Raw genomic sequence first — 13,166 nt, 5'->3', positions numbered from 1 at the left:
TACGCCTAAAGAGACAGATCACTATGAAAAAGTCAAACAAAAAGAAATAAAATACTACATTAACTTTCATTCAACACTAATAAAGATATTAATTTAATAACTTCCTATTTCTTCTTAGATCTCGGACACAAAAGCCAATATTTGTTTGACACTATTGAAGACTAAGATATTCCTTATTTTTTCTTTTGGAAAAGTTTTCTCAAACACAATGAAATTATAAGCACAAAGTGAGTATAACTCTAGATTTAGACAAAACAATTAAATTTATAAATATTGACAGCAACTTCTCATTTCAACTGATTTAAAAGCCCCCAAGTGTTTTTACTAAAATTGGTTTACGATGAATACAAAGAGACTTCTGAGTTCCCTTATTTTATCATAATATTCTCTGAATAGTGCATTAAGCTTTCTTTCCTAATCCTTATCTCAAACCCATTTGATAGTTGGGGGGAAATATAATAGCATTTTTCCTTTTATATATAACCAAACCATAAATTAGAGGGTTAATCAATTTGCTTAACTTAAAAAAAATTCGTAATAATCAATGTATACATTGAAATATACCATGTTATTTCCAAGTATGTCACATTTAATGGAGCAAATTCAGAGAATTCTTCCAAATACAGAAATCAACAAGCATGACTCTTTAAGATGCTTAAAACGTTTACTGAAAGCCATGAGGAAAAACCTCTTCATGAATTAGTTTTTGTGTTTGTTTCCAAAACAAACTAGACTTGTCTCAATATTATATAAAAAGTAACATAGATTTCCCTAATGAATTTATCTCATGAAAATATTTTTATACATAATGATTGGTTATGATAAGGTAAAAACAATAAAACTCTTGTTTTCACTATGATTATCATTATATCCTCACGTGCAAATTCACTAGCTTAACTGGTTTGATGTAGCAAACGACCAAAATTGCAAGAGCAAGATGATTTTATTTTTTTTCTTACCAAAGAAAGGTTGCTTTGTTTGTTTTCTTTTTTTTTTAATGATGTGGTGGTCATAAGAATGAATGTAGGTATTGTAAAGGAAACATAAGGTTTTAGAAACTAAGATAAGAAATACCCAAGTTCAGGATGAAAACATTTTATGGTAACATCTTCTTCCTGAAGGCAGCGATTAGAATAAGGTCTAATAGTATTTATCATATTTACCTGTCCCTATCTGGAGAATAACGGTCATCCACGACACGACGTCTATCTATTCGGCTAATTGTATTATAATGTCCGGTAGTAGACCGTGTCCCTCGAAGTCCCTGTTCCACATTCCGACTGAAATAGGAAGATCCATTAAATATCTTAATAAACCATAATCATATACTACACTAAGAAATGAGTTTATTAATGAAGATTGTATAAAAAGACAAAAACCACTGTAATGTCAAGTCCAAGTTTTTTGTTTTATTTTAACTAATTGCACCTCTGCAATGGTATAAATTACAACTTGAGGTTGACAGCGAAGTTAGGAAATTGCTGCAAAACAGAGATACGACATAAAATTATGCTAATACCAATGGGGACATCAATCCAAAACTATTAATGGGTGACTCCCAACTCTCTAGTAGTGATACTTAATGATATATGAAATACAGGAGGAGGAATAGTTTTGTGTGGAGAAAATGAGCTCAGCGTGTTGCTTATAGACAATATATTGGTGGATCTTGTTTTAGGGATAATGATTGTGACTTGTTTTTTAAAATCTAAACTGAAGTCTTTATAATTGACCAATGATGGTTTTTTTTTTTTTGGCTACCATTCTTGACCCAAGTTGTCTACTTACATATTTTTCATGATAGAATAAACCTTTTATGTAAGCTCCTGTTATTGTGGGCTTTCTCTTATGTGCACCTGAATCTAATCTAAAACCTATGCCCATTTTCTATTGGTGTACTCAAATATTCTTTCCCTGATAAAAGTCAAGCATTCCTTTTTTTTAATGAGGAAGGGCTTAATTTATTAAAGTTACAAATTCAAAATCCAGCTCTCTCTTAAACTTTAAATTTCAGATTTCAAATCTTATTAGTCTATTGATAGGTCTACCACATTTAAGCAATTACTTTTTAGAAGACTTTTAATAATTTTAGTCCCATTTACAAACTTAAGTTAATTCAACATCTTCAAACATTTCAAACTGTATTTATAAACTTAACATTTTAGATTTTCTTTTTAATTACTTCAATTGTCTAAATTAAGTAAATACTTTTTAAGTGCTTAATATCCTTACAAATTAAGTTAAGTTTATAAATATAATAAATCTTAAGTCCTCTTAGATGGTCCAAATATCATGTATAAAATTAAGATTACAATTAAAAATTCTAAATATAAAACTAACTCAATTATTCACTTAAAATAGGCATTATAAGACTATCATTCTAACAGTTCAGATTTTCTTAAACACTGCCAGTCTGCAGTATGTGAATTATGCACATATTTCTTGTTAGAAAACATATTATTTCCATGGCTCTTACTCCATTAAGCCTTTCTGTACTTAACTGGATTGATCAGTTTTCCACTAGACATAAGACCCGGAGCTGCAGATTTTCTGAGCCGTTCTTCCCACCACTCATGCTTTCCTTTTCATTCTTTGCATGATTGTTCATAATTTTAAAGTCCCAACAGATGTTTATTTTTCCTACTTTTTAAATTATCAACATCTATATCATTCATGAGTATAATTAGTTGATTCTAACTAGATCTGCTCAATACTGATATGTGATTGAAAGCTGGATCTTCTTTATGATTTTTATTTCTTACAATAAAATAATATATAGGTCATCCAAAGCTACAAAGTAGCCTATATTTCATATTACTTTCATTAGATAAGTTATTGAATAGCGTCTTTGTTTTTCCTTAAGTAACTTTTTTCCACAAGAATTTATTATTTTTAGAGATTATTAATGATACTTTGTGATTAATAGGCTTATAATACCATCCTACAAATAAAATATATATGCTATCTTACCTTTGTGGAGGAGGGACACTGGGTGACCATGATCTAGTCCTTCCTATAACATCTACTCGGTGAGGAGATCCTGATGGTGAACAATGGTTTGATGACATTACTTGTTCTGGCACTGATAACGTTGAGCTTTGAAGATCTCGACCATTGTGTCGATAATCTAAAGGTGAAAAGATTAAGATTATAGTTATCTACACACTATGTCTTTTTGTATTTTGTACTTTACTGAAAAACATAAAATGGTGAAGTTGAAAGGCTCTGAATATATTAAATGTAAAGCATAATTAATAAAGCATAATACCAAGACAAAATAATACATTGTAAACACTTAAATTAAAAAGAAACAACAAATACTCAAATATTTACATTTGAGTATAGCACGTCCAAGGCACTGTGCTAGGTAGAGTACAACTTTTATATAGAGTTAATTATCTTCAATAAAAGACTCAAGTTCATTCTAAAAGATTTTCATCTCTTCATTGACCTAGAAGAGCTTCAAATATTTCTCAACAATTATAAATATTTAGAATGATTAACCTTCAAAAAGTTCCTAAAAGTCTATAGTTATTTCTTTAAGAGATAAACAATATTAGAAGGCACTCAATACCATTTGACGTACCTATGTAAGCTGCTTTTCTTATAGTATTTGATAGGGCTGACATACAATAGAAGACTGAGAATAAAAATACAACAAATTGGAGGCGGGGAAATAGCCCAACAATTTGACACACTTAGACAAAGTGTATTAGAAGTGGTGTTACCTAAATGAGTCCTAGAAAACAAGTGATATTTGACAGAGGGGGAGAAAAGTAGAAGGAATTTTAAGTTGGTAGCAAAACAGCAGTTCAGTGTAGGGCAGCAGTAGGGGAATAAGCAGTAAAGGTAAGTTTGATCCAAGTTGTATACATTTAAACGTCATGAGGTTTGTAATGGAAAGAACCTGAAAATTTCTGAGCAGAAAGTGATATTACCACCACTATTATCTTCATCATGCTCATCATGGCTACTATTAACCGACCTTTCACTATGTGCTAGGAACTCTGTTAGGCACTTTACACAGTGTTCTGCTACAACACTGTTTCAGAAGTAACTCAGAAAAATTATTGGTTCATATGTGATTTTCCGCAACATGTTGACATTTTGCAGTATCATCTTAGGTTAGGTTTCTTAGAAATAGAGCAAAAGACAAAGATTAGGGTGCACAAGGATAATTGAAGGAGTGCTCTCAGGAGAAAGGAATTAGAAGAGCATAATACGGCATGAGAAGAAACTAAGCAAGAATGTGACCTCAGCCCGATCCTACTGGAGTCTCTGGAACTTGAATTGCACCAGAGTTGCTCCAACTTTGAGGAAAGGGTCCTGGACTTTTGTATCCCTATGTTAGCCAGTCACTGGCTGAAGACTGCCAGTGGGAAGTAGGTGAGGTGCTTAATTGCCTGATGACACAGGTGATTTCCATTTGTCTAAGGCCAATTCTCTGAAGAAGAGGGCAGTTGTGAGATGTTAGCAACCAACATTCACGGTATCTGGGGACGGGTAAACCAGCTGAGGTAAAAGGGATATGGGTAGGGCACCAACAGTGTCCACTCCAACTATCAAATGATAGCAGTTGAATGCAAAGTACACTAACACAGCTGGATGCAGCAAGCGAGAAAAATACAGAACCGTTCGTGATGCTCATTCATCCATGTTCTTCCTCTTGGCTCACTTTCATCACAAACTCTATCTTAGAGGTACTCATTGTATGAGTTCTTCTGGTGTTTGTGAATATTTCTCTTGACATCATAACTTTGCAGACTTATCCTCCTTTCCATCTAGATATATACCTTCCTTTTTTTTTAAGTCTTACATTTAATATTTTTTATTGCTTAAAATTTAACATGACTTTTTAATTGTGCTTGTATTTTTATTTTTAGTGTTCTGATTACAAAGCTACATGGGTTTTGAATGGTCTTCTAACCCGGTTTTCCATCACACCCTGTTGTTTTTTAGTCCATGTTTTTGCAGAGCACAAGGTTTTTTCAGGAATACATAGACGATGTAATAGAAACACTTCTGCAAAGAAGATATTATTATCCCCATTTTACTTTTGAGGAATCTGAAATTTACACTAAATGTCAAATACTAGGGCTGATATTTAAAATAAGATCTATCTGATTTGAATGCTCTCGCTATGTTCTAATACTACATTCTGCTCTCATGATCGAAACAGTAATTTAGGAAGATGAAGCTGACAGCAGTGTACAATTCAAACTAAAGGTTAGAGAGATTGCAGTGAGATTAATTGCTCTTATAAAACTTAGAACAGACTACACCGAAAGAATCAATACATTCACTCATTCAACAAATATTTATGAGTGTATGTGCATGCTAGATATTACTCGATGTGTTGCAGTGAGTAAAACAAACAAAAAGCCTTACCCTTGTGGAGCTTAAATTCTAGTTGAAGAGTGATAGAGACAATAAAAAGCCCAAAAAATAATTATATGATATGTTTGAAGGTGATTAGGTGCTATGGGGAAAACAGAACAAGGTAAGGGAGATCGAAATGCCTGAGTGGGTGTGACATGTTCACAGAACAGCAACGACAATAGGGTGCTCGGAGTTGAGCAAGTGATGAAGACGAGATCAGAGAGATTTGGAGGAAGGGGGGAGATCATGTAGGGCCTTGTATTGTAAAGATTTCTGGCATTTAATCTGAGTGACTTTAACCCATTGGAGGATTTTGAGCAGAAATGGACATGATCTATCTTTTCCTTAAACACGATCACTACAGTTGCTATGCTGAGCATAAATTAAAAGGAGACAGGGCAATAAAGTCAGGCAAGAGATAAAAGTAGTTTTAACTAGGGTGATAGCAATGGAGATGATGGGAAGTAGTCAGATACCAATAGATTTTGAAAGTAGAGCCACTAGAATGATTTTGTGAAAGATTTGATGTTAGACATAAAAGAAAAAGACAAGAACAAATCTAAAATTTTAATTCAAGTAAAGAAAAGAATAGAGTTGCTATCAAAAGACACGGTTTGGAAGGAAAGATCAGGAGTTCATTTTTGGGCACCTTAAGTTGATGATTTCTACTATATTTCCAAGTGGAGATGTCTAAGAAGGCAGTAGAAAATAAAAATTTAGGGTACAAATAAGTGCTCTTGACTGGACATTTGGGAGTTTTAGCATATAGAGGCTATGTAAAGGCATGGGACTTTAAACAGATGAGCTCACTGGGAGAGTGAGTGTAGATAAAGAAAAAGTCCAAAGATGGAGTCTGGGGGCACTTTAATATGAATCAATAACATGTTTAATTAGATACAAGAACAAAAAAGGGGAAGAAATAAATGAGCCAACTTTTGATTAGCCCATTAGGAAGTTAAGAGTATACTACAAAGAGTAAGAGAAATTGAGCAAGGTTTACCAGTTTGGAAAGAGGAAGATAGCAATATTTTCAGGCATGTAGGCAAAAAGTTACATATGCGGAAAAGAATCTTAGGAAAGGCATTATAACTATTGATAAAGATTTCAGAGTCATTTATAAAAAGAACATTATTGAAATTCAAGGTAAGAATATATACAGAGAAAAGAGATCTGATTACTGAGTTTAAGGGAGACTATTGAGAAAAAAGGGAAGAGATACTACAAGAAGAAAATTCAAATAACGCAGTCACATGGAGATTCACAAGAAGCACAGATTTTTAGGAAAATATTCATGATTAATAATGCAAAGTGCTACTTAAAAGTGATAAAAAATGAGTCCTGGGGATAGATAATTGATTTAGGAAATTAGAAGATTATAGGTGACATTTAAGAGCTAATTATTGAAACATCTCTCTACCTTCCCAATGTAAAATAAATTATTTACATTTGTTTGTATATGGCTTCAGGTCAGAGTAGAAAATAATACTAAAATTTTATGTGGCTATAATTAATGTTTTATATAGATATATTCCGTTTATTCATGTTGTAGGGTGAGTCAGTTGGTTCAAAGAATAGTTCGTTTATAATCATTCTGGTTCTCCTGACTCAGTATACCATGGGGGGCAAAATCCATGCCTGGTACTGCCTCCCTGAGAAGATGATGAAAAAACTATGTCTCAAAATCATATTGGATTTCAAAATAGCAAAATATAGAACATTATACAGCAATCTTTTCTCCTCAATAATTATTAAATGATTCACTATGTAGTCTCTACATAGGCAAAAAATAATAATGTTGAGACAAGAAAAGGTGATTTTTTGTGATGCTGAAAAATAATGAACCCAGGGTAAATACTTTGAATTGTGTAGGTTTTCCAAATACTATTCTGTAATAGCAAAAAATTTATTCCCAAATATATTAACCCAAATAAGGAAAGATTCGCATAAAGTTTTTTTTCAAAAGATATAATTCCTTTAACAGAATGGAAAAAATAATAAAATGATGATATTTTTGCCACCCTGAAAATAGAAAATGAAAGAATTAAGATGTGCCAAAAACGGCCTCAAGATGAAAGGCTTTAATGACCTGAAGGAAAATATTTTGGATGAAGAAACCTGATGTAGCTATATATCTAGTAAAGAGAAGAAGTAGAAAAGTCAATTATCCAAGGAGTAGAATACAAATAGAAAAAAACTGTAATGATCTCCAAGCAAGAGACCATGGGAAATATTTTTCAAAACCAATTTATTGAGGTTTAATTCACAAATAATAAAACACAGAAAATATTTTTGCAGTCTTACTAAATTAATATATTGTTCACCGTTAATGCAAAAAATAAAGGCTAACAGATATTGAGTTTTCAAAAAGTAGTACATTAATAGCATGCTAACTGACCCATACTTAACAAAAACTGTCAAACAAAAATTCAGTCAGAATAGCAGTCATTGATGCAACTGCAGCATGTCTTACATAAAATAGAACATATTTTGTTTATTAATTTTGTTCAAGAAGAGAATCAAACATTTTTATAATACTAAGAATATAATGTATATATAAATACAAACATTTTTTCCAGAATTTATTTAAAAAATAGCTACTTACCTAAAATATTAAATCATCAGATAAATTTCAAACCATAAATTAGGCAATATTTTAAACTACAATATCATAATTTCAAAACGTAGCTGCACCTGATACTTAACACAACAACAACGAAAAAAATTTCAAAAAAGCTCCTTCAAATATTTGACTTATTTGGGTATGTTGGTGATGTCAAAAAGATTTTATTTTTTTTCACACTGTTAGTGCAGTATATAAAGAAGTTTTAATGATACAATAACCTCTCAAATTTACAGAGAAATTCTTATTACTTAGTAGTTTAAAATAGAAAATGTATAAGTATTCACTTATCTGACATCTTTTAATAAGAATATTCAATCTAACAATTGGTATAGATGTTCCAGTAACTGGAATTATTCAGCAGTTTAAATTGCCATAAGGTTGTTTTTAAGGGGATAAGGAGGCAAGTTATTTCTCTCTCATTTTATTTATTTATTTAATTTATTTATTTACCTACCAATCTATTGGAAAATGATGAATTACACTTCCTTCTTATTACTATAAAATAATTCTGAAATTCTTACCTGATACTACACCAATTCCATCATCACAGTCATAGTCAGAGACTTCACTATCACTTATTCTCTTTGACCCTATGAAGCAAACAATAACAATAATTAAAATTGCTGATTATTAAGGGAAAAAACCCTCACCAACCTGAAAAATAAATGAAAGGATTTTGAATGAAACACTTGAGAATAAATAATTTAGAGAGAAGGAAAGTCATTATGAGCTCACAAACAGTTATTTTCACACATATTTCACACATATTTCATAAAACTTTAGACCCAATCAAATTTGAGGCTCTTATAACCCCAATTGATATGGCAACTACAATTATCTGACAAAATCCCAACAGACTGGGCACAAAAGCATTTCTAGAATTAGGACATACATTCTAAATGGATTTGGGAGAGAGGAGGGATATACACAGATGAAGCTAATGAGGACAGAGTTAAGAATTGCTACTTAGCATGTAACGAGGTTTCACCTTGCAAATGCTCAAGGACAGAGGAGTGATTAGTTTAATGTGCCTGGTACATTATCCACTACAGAGCATAAAGATTATATGATTTTGGTGTTGGTCAAGAATCAGATCCGTGTCTGGTGTAAGATAAGAATGACTCCAGCAAGAAATGAAGTTCATTCTATCAGCTTTTGTGAGTGGTCCTGCCTCAGTGTGTGCTTGGGGTTGAGGGGAAGGGGGTATATGTGGTTTGTAAATGTTGCTTCCTTCCAAATGTTATTGATTACTTCCCTGATGAAAGTCTTGATCTATTTTGCCATTAATTCTACAGAGGTTAAATACTCGCAATTATGTTGTCTCTACTTGGGTCTTGTCTTTTGACATTCTGATGAATTCAAGTACTTAAGTTTAAGGTCATTGAATGTACCAATTTTCTCTTTTCAAAGTAGTGTTTTTAGTGTCTTGTTTCAGAAATCTTTCCTGAGCTTATTAGCAGAGAGATAGTCTCATATTTTTTTTATGAAAGTTTAAAAATTTTGCTTTTAGCATTTACATCCTCATCCATCTTGAATTGAGTTTATTTTATGATATGAGATATGGATGCAACTTTGCTTTTTCCAACACATATCTCTGCATTGCTTACTTAATATTTCCACCTTTCCCCCAATGATCTGAGATGTCACCTCCGTCATAAATAAATGTATACTATCCACTAGGATCTGTTTGGTGCTCTATTTTTTTTTCCTTGTACAGGCTATCTATCCATAAATCAACAACTCACTGTCTTTGTTATTCTAACATTTTATATTGAAAAGCAAATCCATCATATCTTGGATCTTTCCCCTTTGCTCTTCCACATAGAGTTTAGATTCAGGTTATCAAACTGCACAAAAACATCTTATTGGGCTTTTAATTTGAATTGCAATGAATCAATTTAGGGAAAATTGGCATGTATTATAGCATTGTTTTACTAACCATGAACATGACTTTCTCTCCATTTAAATTTCTATGAAACTTTTAACTTTGGCCGCTCAAATTTTCCACATTTGTTGGATTTATCCTTTGTATCTTATAATTTCCATTGCCATATGAAATATTGTTAAAATTATGTTTTCTAACCTAATTGTTCATATATAGAAATGCAATTTTATTGTAAAATAATGTTAACCAACTACCTTGTTAAAGTCTCTCTCTTTCTTTATATCTAATAAATTGATTGTGGTTTAATTTGGATTTTTCTATGTACACAATCTTTCTTCCCAATCCTAATGCTTTTTTTCTTTCTTTTTCTTGTCTTTCTATGCTGATAAGCACAATACTGGAAAGAAGCAGAGACGTTTTCATTCGTTTTTAAATTCTGATTTTAAACAGAATTTTTCTAATATTTCACCATTAAAAATGATATCTGGGGGCCAGCCTGGTGGCCTAGTGGTTATGTTCATGCACTCTGCTTTGGTGGCCCAGGGTTCGCGGGTTCAGATCCCAGGCGCAGACCTACACCACTCATCAAGCCATGCTGTGGTGGCGACCCACATACAAAATAGAGGAACATGGGCACAGATGTTAGCTCAGGAGCAATCTTCCTCACCAAAAAAAAAACCAAAAAAATGATATCTGCTGAAGTTACATTTTATGAGGTTGAGGAAGGTCTCTTTTAAATTCACTAATACTTTAGTAAGGATTTTTGCATTTTTATTTACAAGTGAATCTGGCCTGTTAAGTTTCCCTTGTTGTATTAACCATTTGGTTTAGGTTCAAGGTTATACTGGCCCAATAAATATTGAGAATTAGTCCTTTTTTAATTCTCAGGAAGAATTTGTGTAGGATTATAAAAAAATCTGTTCTTTGTTGATGGAACCCATCTATAAAACTATCAAGGTTTGGTGTTTCCTTTTGGGGACTATTTTAAATTATTAATCCATTTTTCAGTAGATGTAGAATGTCTTCTTGATTCAAGGTTTAGTAAGTTATATTTTTCATAGGAATTTGTTCACTTTGTCTGAGTTTTCAAAGTGTTTGCCACAATGTTCATCATTTTATCTTGTCTATTTATTTTCCGATGTATCTATTATGGCTCCACTTGAATCCTGTACCTTCTTTTTATTCCACCAATAAATTTCACTAAAAGTTTTTGGGGTTTTTGTGTGTGTGTGTGTGTGAGGAGGACTAGCCCTGAGATAACATCTGATGCCAATCCTCCTCTTTTTGCTGAGGAAGATCAGCCGTAGGCTAACATCTGTGCCCACCTTCCTCTACTTTATATGGTATGCCGCCACAGCATGGCGTGACAAGCAGTTCGCAGGTCTGAGCCCAGGATCCGAACCTGCAAACCCCAGGCCACCAAAGGGGAGCACATGAACTTAACCGCTACGTCATTGGGCCGGCCCCTCACTAAACGTTTATTTTGCAATTCATTTCAAAGGATTAACTTCTGGGTTCCATAATCCCATCAACTAGAAATTTGTTTCTTACTTTATTGATTTCTACTCTTATTTTTATGCTTCTACTTCAAATTTATTTGACTATTCTTTTCCTAAACTCTTAAATTGGATGAGTATATCATAATTTTCAGCCTTTTAATCTTTACTAAAATAAGCACTCTTCCTCTAATTACTTGTTTGCATTACTCAAATATTTATATGTAGTATATTCATTAAAGTTCAGGTCTAGGTATTTTCTTCTTGGGTCTATAAGACATTTACCATACGTCATTAAATCTAAGACACCACTGATTGAATAATGCATGACAATTGCAAGAGAATAGATCTTTTTCATTAGAGTAAAAGCGTCTATTTTTGAAAATTTTCAAATGTATAGGTATAATTTATTGTTTTTTTTAAAAATTGACATAGGAACACTGTAGTCCAAAAAAACAGCCTATATTTGTCAATTCTTTGAAATTTGTCAAAAATGAGTTGTTGAATAGTATATTAATAATTCTTATAAATGTTTCATGGATAAAGCAGAGGAATATGAATTCATTAATTATTAGGTGTAGAGTTCTTTATTTGACCATGAGATTAAACTTGTTAATTGTGTGATTTGATTCTTTTTTATCTTCCCCAAATTTTTGTTTGCTTGACCTACCAATGATTGAGAGAGATTTATATTGGAATCTCCTTCAATGGTGGCAAATTTGTTAGTTTTTCTCTCTAGTTTTACTTTATGTATAGGTAAGTTGTTTCATTTACACATGCAAGTTTAAAATTATTTCAATAGATGTAGAAAAATCATTTCAAAATGTTTACCCTCCATTCATGATAAAATGTCTCAGCAAACTAGTAAGAAGGAAACTTCCTCAAACTGAGAAAGTGCATCTAGAAAAAATCTACTGCTAACATCACACTTAATTATGAAATATAGAATGCATTGCCCCTAAGACAAAGAATAAGCCAGGAATGTCCATACCAACTCCTTCTATTCAATACTGTACTTGCACGACAGTAAAATATAGCAACAAAAATGAAAGGCATATGATTGGAAAGCAAGAAGTAACATGATCAGTAAATTAAAAATCCTAAGGAAGCTATAAAAAACTTAAGACTAACAATTTAGCAAGATTGCAGGATACCTAGTCAACATACAAAAATGAATTATATTTCTTAAACAATAGCAATGAACAATTAGAAAATTAATTTCAAAACCACTATCATAAGAATATCCAAACACATGAAATACTTAATATACATTTAACAAAAAATGTGTGAAACATGTACCTCCAAAACCACAAAACACTGCTGTATTCCTAAGGCTGCTACAACAAGCCACCAAAAACTGGGTAGCTTAAAACAACAGAAATTTATTGTCTCACAGTTCTGGAAGGTACAAGTCCAAAATCACGGTGTTAGCAGTGCCATGCTCTCTCTGATGGCTCTAGGGAAGAACCTTTGTCTCTTCTAGCTTCTGATGGTTGCTAGCAATTCTTGGCATTCTTTCATGTGTAGATACATCACTCCAGTCACATGACCATCTTCTCCCTGAATGTCTTCATATTGTCTTCCCCCTGTGCATGTCTATCTCTGTGTCCAAATTTCCTCTTTTTATAAGGATACCATTCATATTGGATTAGGGCCTCCTCTAATGACCTCAATAATGAAAATTTGATTACCTCTGTAGAGAATCCATTTCCAAATAAGGTCACATCCTGAGGTACCGGGGGACAGAACTTGTATAATTTTGGGGGGACACAATTCAACTCAT

General features: G+C 32.5%; 1 protein-coding gene across 8 annotated transcripts in view; it reads right to left on the bottom strand.

Annotated features, from left to right (window-relative positions):
- Positions 1-13,166, bottom strand: part of RIMS2 (regulating synaptic membrane exocytosis 2) — a 618,814-nt gene that overhangs the window by 233,419 nt on the left and 372,229 nt on the right. For all 8 annotated transcript variants that reach the window (XM_058564761.1, XM_058564763.1, XM_058564762.1 and 5 more), the window contains 3 exons: positions 8,524-8,592; positions 2,971-3,127; positions 1,164-1,280 (listed from right to left, as the gene is read on the bottom strand). In XM_058564761.1, coding sequence (XP_058420744.1) covers positions 1,164-1,280; positions 2,971-3,127; positions 8,524-8,592 — 343 coding nt within the window. The remainder of the gene's footprint in view (positions 1-1,163; positions 1,281-2,970; positions 3,128-8,523; positions 8,593-13,166) is intronic.

This window comes from Diceros bicornis, chromosome 21 (genome assembly GCF_020826845.1).
Source record: "Diceros bicornis minor isolate mBicDic1 chromosome 21, mDicBic1.mat.cur, whole genome shotgun sequence".
NCBI lineage: Eukaryota > Metazoa > Chordata > Mammalia > Perissodactyla > Rhinocerotidae > Diceros > Diceros bicornis.
The sequence above is the reverse complement of the archived record's forward strand: the minus strand, read 5'-3'. Positions and strand labels throughout refer to the sequence as shown.